The 8,632-nt window shown below is 54.6% G+C and overlaps 1 protein-coding gene across 1 annotated transcript in view; it reads left to right on the forward strand.

Annotated features, from left to right (window-relative positions):
- Window positions 1-1,390: 1,390 nt before the first annotated feature.
- LOC104491525 (ADAMTS-like protein 2) overlaps window positions 1,391-8,632 on the forward strand; it is a gene marked incomplete at its 5' end in the record, with an annotated part of 14,672 nt that continues 7,430 nt past the window's right edge. The window contains 8 exons of the mRNA XM_010133964.1: window positions 1,391-1,536; window positions 3,140-3,215; window positions 3,684-3,786; window positions 4,674-4,819; window positions 5,550-5,673; window positions 6,926-7,006; window positions 7,441-7,616; window positions 7,898-8,229. Of these exons, the coding sequence (XP_010132266.1) occupies window positions 1,391-1,536; window positions 3,140-3,215; window positions 3,684-3,786; window positions 4,674-4,819; window positions 5,550-5,673; window positions 6,926-7,006; window positions 7,441-7,616; window positions 7,898-8,229 (1,184 nt within the window). The remainder of the gene's footprint in view (window positions 1,537-3,139; window positions 3,216-3,683; window positions 3,787-4,673; window positions 4,820-5,549; window positions 5,674-6,925; window positions 7,007-7,440; window positions 7,617-7,897; window positions 8,230-8,632) is intronic.

The raw sequence follows: 8,632 nt of genomic DNA on the forward strand, positions 1-8,632 counted from the left end.
GTTTTGCAGCTCTGGCTATCCCTGAGAAGAGGCACCACACACACTTCAACCTAAAAACCCCCATTTGCACAAACCCAGCCGCATCTCCTCTGCCCAGAGGATGTTCTGTCGGCAGAGGCTGTAGAAACGAGTCCTCAGGCAGGAGTAACACTACGAGATGAAGAATGCTCTGGCTTTATCGCACCACGAGTGAGCATAAAGGCGAGACAGTCAACCGAAATAGTGACCAGAGCCCAGGTAGCGATGAGCAAACCCCGCTGAGTTTTCTCTCACACCCATTAATTGTGCTTTGCTGACCAGTTCTTTGCAACAGGACTATCAGCCACTACCACAAACCAGCGCGTCTTGCTAATTGTAGCACTGAAACAACTTCCCTGAGCCCTCACTTATCGTAGCAGACTTCACACAATGCACATTATTCATTTTCTTCTCCTAATACTGAAACACCATCAGCATTTTCAGCTGGGTAAATCCCTTCTGGTCACTGTCCTGTGTTAAACTCGTTGCCGCATTTAATGCTACTCACAGCCGTATTTCAGCAAACAGCAAATTAGTACCCGGACAGGCAAGTTTGGGAGCTTTTAAGCCATCAGTCAGACCGTAAACAGGAAAATACTGCAGGGAAAAAAGAAAAAGCTAAAACACAGAATCCCTGACCTGCTGGGAACTGCGGAGGCACAGCAGCCTGCAGCGGTGACCACGCTGGGGCCAAAAGAGCTCACGTTTGTCAAACTGAAAGGCTCAGCCCCAGCAAGGCGCGCTGGGCGCGGGAGCAATCCTCCTCTGAGCACAGAGGGGGGCACGGGGAGAGGGGACGACAGCGAATGCGGGGGGCTCTGGTTCTGAAGCGCTCTTGAAAATGAATTCTGTGAGGGTTGGAGGGTGAGGAGCTTGGCTCTGAGCTGATGCAGTCATGACGGGAGGTTTATGTGTCGAAATGCAGCTCCAGCGAGTGACAGAGGTGTCGCGCAGTGCTGCGTGGCCAAGCATTGCCTGCTCTGCTGGCCACACGTCAGGGCCAGGCGGGCAGCGTGAGCTGCCATCTGCTCTTCTGTCTGTCCCGCGCCGGGAGTGGTGCTGTGGGGTCAGGCTGCGGCTGGCATTATTGCCACACGTGGCCAGCCCTTCTCCACATCGTGTCATGAGATTCTGGAGGCATCCTCCTTCCCACGCATAACTCAGTCTTGGAGGGAAAGTTGAGTTTTGAGATGCGTGAGCGTGCTGTTGCTCCACAGGGCCCTGATCCTGCCACTGGGTTGCCCCGGTGCTGCCCATTTAGGAGGCACCCAGGTGATGTGCGCCCTGGGGGAGCCACCTTTGGAAGGACTTTCTGTGCTCTGGGGTGGTGAGGAGCCAGGTTCTCCAGCTAACCATCCTCTGTTTCTGTCAGGACAGTAGTGAGGCAGCAGAAGGAGCTGGCTCCTGGGATGAAGAAGAAGTCACCAAGTGGTGGGGAGAGTGGAGCTCCTGGTCCACCTGCTCCCGGTCCTGTGGGGGAGGCGTGATGTCCCGGGAGAGGCACTGCTTGCGACAGAGGTGAGTCGTGTCCCAGCCTGAGCCCTTGTCCTTGAGTGGTGGAGAGGAAACTGCCCCCGACCTGCATTTTGGGGCTGAACCTCCTAGGTTTGCGGGGTCGGCCGTTACCTCCTCTGTGGCCTCTTGGAAAGGAAGGTGGCTGTTGCCTGTGGGGTGGGTGGTGAGCAGGCAGTGCTGGGGAGGGCTGGCGAGGGAGAGGCACACTGTGGTGGGGCAGGTGACAGGCCCCCTGAAAATGTCACCCACTCAGCTTGGCTTGTCTGATAGAGAGCAAGAGGTTGGTCCCCTCCTGGGGCCTGTGACAGGCTTGAAGATGACAGTGTCGTGGGCTGGAGAAGGCTCTACTCCTCTTCCCCTTTCCTTTGCAAACCCTCATTTCCTGAGGCGTCTCTGACCAACCTAATCCTGGTTTGTAGCCAGTTCCTGTGCTAAGGATGTGGGTCCATATTCCCAGACACCTTATGGGAACTTGATTTACTCCCGGCAGCAGCCAGCTCAGCTACGTCTCAGCAATTTCCTCTTTTTATTCCCTGCAGAGCTTGCAAGTATTTTTCCCTCAGTCATTTATCTGGCTGTCACCTGACCGCATCTCCATTTGTCCCCCATAGCCACATTTGTCCCCTACAGCTGCTACAGGAGTTTGCAGGCGTGGGGAGAGCCAGCTACTTCAGCTGCCTGAACTCTTGCTGTCCCCTCCGGGTCACCTTGCCCTCCTCCTCCTCCTCCAGCCCCTCGCTAACCTGCTACTCCAGGCTGCCAAGATGTTAACGATAACCGGCATCCCGCAGCGCAGCAAGCCCACGGGGGCTGCCTGCCCCACGCGTGGCTCCTTTCCCTTCGGTGTGAGTGGAGGAAGCTCCAGCAAGTGCCTCCAACCTGCTCTCCTTCCTGCAGCAGAAAACTTCTTCCGCGTGGGCTGGTTGGCAGCACGGGCAGGGACTAGATGTGCTGCAGTACCTTCTGTCTGGACGTGGTCTCCCTGCTAAGCTTGCCCATGTCTCTGCTGCTGCTCCTCTCCCCTAGCAAATCACGGCCATCACGGCGGAGTAGTGGGAAACAGAAGGTGGGAGGGAGCCTGTCCCACATCCCTTTTGCATCAGTCAAGGACTCCAGCATCCCCTGGATAACTCCTGCTGGCCAGAGTCAAAGCATCAAGTGTTGAGAAATTGTCCTGGTTTTGGCCCATTAGCTGCACCAAGTCTAATCTCTGAAGAGAGGAGAGGGGCCATCTCTCTGCCTACTGCACAGCGAATCCTGAAATCAACTCCCCTGGTCCAGCAAATCCTGGGCGCTCCCATGGGAGCGAGCGATGAATCATCAGGGACTGTTGTCCTTTTGTCACATCAACCCGTGGGAGTTCCAAGGTGAAGGGACACAGGGTGGTGATAATGCGGTTGCTCCCCATCTGCTCAGCCTGCCCCACAATGAGAGCAGCCTAAAACCACGGTCCGCCTAAAAGCACTGAGAATGTGTTCGCTGGTCTAGATCCAGAAAGCTTTGGTCTGACAAAATGCCTCCCCCTTAAGTAAGACCTGACTTCTCTGCCGCCCCCAATACCTTAGTGCTTCAGAGACCTCCAGCTCATTGTCTTTCCGCTTTGCAGGCTCCAGACGCCCCAGGGAACAAACAGCACCATGTGTGTGGGTCAAGCCAAGCACTACCAACTGTGCCAGCAGCAGGTCAGAAGCAGACCGGTCCTCTCTGGGGGATTCAGGGCTCAGGGGGTCACACCTGGTGCTGCAAGAGCAGGATGTGACTGGTCCATCAGAGGAGAGCAGGCAAGGGACCCGATCCACTCCTGGAGGGGTTCATGGTGTGCCTTTGAAGATGGGGCAGATGGGCTTTACTGTCCGGGGCTGAGGTGGGGGAAAAGGATGTAAGAAGATATTTGTTGTGGGGTGGGGGGAGGGATGAAGTTTGTCCCTTGGTTTTCCCTTCTCTGGAAGTAGTTTTTGCGGGCTGTTTAAATGCAGCTGCCTGCGGACCCTTGGCGGTGGAGGCCTGGCCTTTCTGCCTCTATTGCAGCTCCTCAGGGTCCATGATTCCTTCCGCGGTGGACAGGGCATTTTCATCCTCCAGGGACAAGAAGCTGTCACAACCATGGCTGTGACATAGGGAGCTCTTGGTCACATTTATTCCCTCCGTAGCTCTGCCCAGCCAACGCAGCAAGCTTCAAACAGCACCAGTGCTCCAGTTTCAATGCCAAAGCCTTTGGGAAGCGCTACTACCACTGGATGCCCCTCTATCCAGGTGGGTCCTCACAGCCTTGCACAAAGGGTCAGGGCGAGAAAACACCCAGAGGGTCTTCTCGGACACGCAAGAAGGGGAATGTCTCGGGGTGCAAGGGAAGGATGCTCCAGGCTGGTCTGGAAGTGCCTCCCTGAGTTGGAGAAATAGTTCCCTGTCTCTTCACAGAACTGCTCCACCCTGCCAGGCCTCTTCTCTCACCACATTGCTCCCATCTTGGATCCTGCATCAGCGCGCACTGGTGGGCAGGCAGGACACAGGCTTCTCTGACTGGTCTTGACTAACCAGCAGTCATCTTGGCAGAGTGGGCGTTCACGCTCTTTCCCCTTCTGCCGCTTTGGCTGCCTCTGTCTCCCAGCATGCTTCCCACCGGGCTGGTGGTGGGTTGATCCGAACAGGATGCCCACTCGTTTCCTGCGCGGATGAGACAGATTGCTTCACGTGAGCTGCCAGTTGTCCCGTGAGGCCCAGGCTGAGCTCATCTAAGATATCACCCTCTTTCTGGAGCCACCTGGTTTTCCATTAGGTGCGAAGGAGGTACAGAACATCTGCACCTCTAGCAGCTTCTAGTGTTTATGTGTGGCCTGGGATCTGCTGATGCACAGTCCGTGTCTGGCACAGGGGATGGCACTGCAAAGGGGAGAGGGTATGGCAAGAAAGAGGGTTTGCCAGCAGGAAGTCTTTCTGCTAGATGTGGTCTCCAGCTTCAGCCCCAAACCACGACCCCCTTACTACTCCAAAATCTGTAGCTTTGGGGTCTCATCTTAAGCAGCAAGAACGTCCAAGGTGACATCGAACCATCGGTATGGATAAGAGGAAAGTCCCCTTCCTTGCTGCCCATCTCTGAGCACCTTGATCTGCCTGGTGACTTTCTGCCTCTGTGCCTTCAGACGACTACACCAGTATCTCCAACAAGCCCTGTGACCTCCAGTGCACCACCCAGAGTGGAGAGAGGCAGCTGATGGCCAGAGCCCAGGATGGTACGTCCTGCAAGGACAGGACCTATCAAGGGGTCTGCATCAACGGGAAGTGTGAGGTGAGGCTCTGGGAGGGGGCGGTACAGAAATTGGGAGTGTAAGAGCATGATGGACCTCCTGGTCCTCGCAAGGCAGGGGTTCCAGCAGGGAACTGGAGCTGAGGCCTGGCGTGGAGGAATTGCAGTCACTCTTGAATGCCTGCGGGCTGGAGGGGAACAGGGAGGTTCACACAAAGGGAATTTATCACATCCATGTGATCCCACGGAGCGACAGCACTTTCCTCCCAGCTCAGAGAAGACTAGAATTGCAGGTTTGTTTACGTATCATCCAATTTAAGACAAGCAAACAACCTGCCATCTGATTTTTCACCTCATATAGCAAGGACGAAGGGTGGTTGTACATGGTGTTACAGAGAGGTGCCTGACAAGCTCAGAAAAGCCTGCCTTTGATACAGCATCTCCTGGAGAGTCGTGGTGTCATTATTTCGGTGAGGATTGGCCTAACTACAGAGACAGAAGGAAGCAAAACGGCTCGCTTGAGTCTTACTCCGTTCACCTACACACACAAGCCCCCACCCCAGGTTCAGGGGCACAGTGTAGATGGTCACAGCTTACACAGGGGAATTTCTGCTGCTGGTGGATTCGATCATTACTCCGCTCCAAGCTAAGCCACATATCCCACCCCCGCCCCAAATCTCACCGAAAGAGCATGGTAGCATTTCCTGGAAAAGGCCCTGACCTGTGGAGATAAGCCGGCCCCAGGAAACCCTCTCTTATTTTATTTTTACAGCCAGTTGGGTGCGATGGGAGCCTGTACTCACCCCGGACGATGGACAGATGCAGGGTGTGTGGAGGGGACGGCAGCACTTGCCACCGTGTCTCGGGCAGCTTCCGAAAGGCAATCTCACAGATAGGTACTCCCTGCTCCCACCGTCTGGAGACTTCACCTGCTACTTCTTACCACCAGCTGGCTTGAACGTGGGTAGGAGTTTCCCAGGTGCTTGGTGGGAAGAGCTGAAGAGTGCCAGCCCTGCTTAAATGCCTGTGTTTTGTCCTTTTCACTTAATCCCCGGAGGAGGTTGGTTTGATGTGCTGTGTATTAGGCTGGTGAGGTTTCCCTTCACCTTTCTACAATAGGAAGCAGCTGGGGATCTATTTGTTCCTATTGATTTTGGTGTTTTGCCCAGCTCAGATAATGTGAAGAGATCAATGAATCTTCTTTTATTTGTGCTACGTGTTCATTTGAAACTTGAGCTCCCGTGATGAGGGTCACAGCATTTGTTTCAGCCTGAGCTTAGTCTCCTGCTTGCCCCAGTCCTATGGCTGGCACGACTGAGGGGCTGTCCCTCTGAAACGGGGCTGAGGTTCATCCCTTGCAACCTCACGGCCCATTCCTCCACCCACAGAAGGAATAGACTGTGGTATGCTCATTAGTAATTAATTAGCTGTGGTTTGAAGACGCTCTGGAACGTCGTTTCACGCTTTGTTTCACTAGTCTGCCTTGCTCGCTACAGACACCAGGCTGGAAAAGGTGCTTGGGGCCCTTTCCAGAGCAGGGGTGATGGTGCAGACCCCTCTAGCAGGGCAGATACTGCTTTGGCCTCCCATTCTGGTCTTCGTAAAATCTTACAGAACGTACAGGACCTGCATTTCTGGCTACAGGAAAGACAAGCTGCCAAACTGTGCAACATTAAGAGCTTTCTTATTTCCTCTCCCTTTAAAGGTCAATTTTCATGCTGCTCCTGAGACGAATTCTGTTGGCTTGGGAGCTGAGGGGACCTATGGGCTTTTCCATCTTCCGTTCAACATCAGCCCTGATCACTACTAAGCATTTTCTGTGCCCTTGCCAGAAGGAGCGTGAGAACACGTTCATCCACACACCTAAAGCCAGACTGTCACACTCCTGCAGTTCCTTCCTGACTCCAAATCCAGCAGCGCTCAGACTGACCCTCAGAGACCTGTGACGGTGACCTGTAGTGGGACTTCATAGGAGAGCTGGGATTAGAGCCCACAGACTGGCGCAACAGGTGTCGACGTCCTTAGCGACCTGCCCCTGCAGGGCAGCACTGTCCTCCCCCACACACAATTACTCCACGAGCTGATTTTCCTACTCGGACCTTTTAGTTCCGTCCTGAGAGTTTCCTCACCCTCTGTTCTGTTCCTCAGGTTACGTGTTCGTCACCAACATCCCGGCGGGTGCCATGGACATCCTCATCATTGAGCGCAGGAAAACAGAAAACATCCTCGGTAAGCTGCGGAAGCGGGCGGCCGTGGAGATCCCCGTTGAGCTGCCTGCACAGGGGGAAGAGGGCTCTGTGTGCTGCCGCCTGTGCCGGGAGAGAGTGTTCCGTGAGCATTTCCTCCAGGGCAGCGCAGGAGCACTTCATCCCTCCGTAAACTAAGGCTACCACACCTCCAGCAGCAGGAGGGACGTTCGGAAACCGACCCCACTGTGCTCAGTGCCCAGTGCAATGCTGTAAAATGCGCTTGTGCTCCTGTTGGAGAGGGAAAGCGGCAGGCGCCGAACGCCACCCATCTGCCTCGATGCCGAAGAGGAGGGCCTGCAGTTCTTTCTCTGTCGGGCTTTTCTTGGCCATGAGCTCTTTGCTCTCCTCAGTGCCAGCAGAGCTAACGTGTCCGGCACAGAGTACCATGTTTATCGCTTTTCTCTCTCTTTGAAGCACTCGCCGATGAATCCGGGCATTTCTTCTTCAACGGCAACTCCGCCATTGACAACCCCCAGAACTTCAGGGTAGCTGGCACGATATTCAAGTACCGGCGGCCCTCGAGCCTGAACTCAGATGGGCTGGAGTATATCATAGCTCATGGGCCCACTAACCAGTCTCTGAATGCCATGGTATGTGAGGAGCTAGTTTTAGACTTTCCTGTCTTGCCTGTCCCAAAATTGTGAGCCTCCCTCGGACTAAAGGAATATCAACCTGGTTTCTAAGCCAACCCTGAGTGTGTAGGTGGCTGAGGAAGCCAAGTGCTCTGTGGGGTGGGGTTTCCTCTTGGATTTATGAGGATGCTGTCTTTTCTTAACATCCATCGCAAAACGGAGGTGGCTAGAGTAAGGCTCTGGGAAATGCAGGCCCTTAAAATAAGAACGGGTTTGTTTTATTTCCCTGTTGCCTCCAGTACTATAACTTTAATGGGAAGATGCCACACATAACTTATGACTACACTGTACCACGGACGCCGCCTCTCCGAACTGCAGCCCCTGCTGTCGACAGACCTCGTTATCATCACCTACCAGAGACCAGCCAGGATCATCCCGTTCCAGCCAACTCCAGAGCTGTCCAGGTCTTCAATGCCACGTGGCTCTCCCTGTCGCCAGATGACACCGGTGAACAGCTTCCTCTAAGAGAAGGGCATGAAGATTTAGGCTTCGGCCACCCACACTTCTTCCAGACCAACTCCACCAGTCAGACTCGGGTCTGGGGCTGGGAACGAGGTGGAGAGAAGGAAGAGTATGACTTTCAGATAAGACAGGTCTACCATGCAAACACAGGAGAGAAGGAGGAGGAGGAAGCAGCAGCAGTTGGTGGAGAAACAGAGCTGGGTTGGTTGCTTTGTTTTTCCTTCTCTCCCATTTTGTTCATGGAAAGCTGTTGTCTTGAAAGTTAAGCTGGCTTTAAAATCAGAGCAGACAGGAGGGAAAGGTGATTCATGGTGAGGTGGAGACTGTCAGGGAGCAGCAAGGGCCAGTAGCTCTGTGAGGGAGGTGGAGTGGCCTCTGGGAGAGGGTGGCCAGGATCCCGACTGGACAGTGCCCTCTCGGGCAGGGCAGTCCCAGGACACCTGAGCTTGGCAAGCAGGGCAGCGACAGCAGCCGGTCCTAGCACCAGTCCAGTGGTCATCAGGTGGATGAAA

Source organism: Buceros rhinoceros, unplaced genomic scaffold (assembly GCF_000710305.1).
Source record: "Buceros rhinoceros silvestris isolate BGI_N320 unplaced genomic scaffold, ASM71030v1 scaffold43073, whole genome shotgun sequence".
NCBI classification, from domain to species: Eukaryota; Metazoa; Chordata; class Aves; order Bucerotiformes; family Bucerotidae; genus Buceros; species Buceros rhinoceros.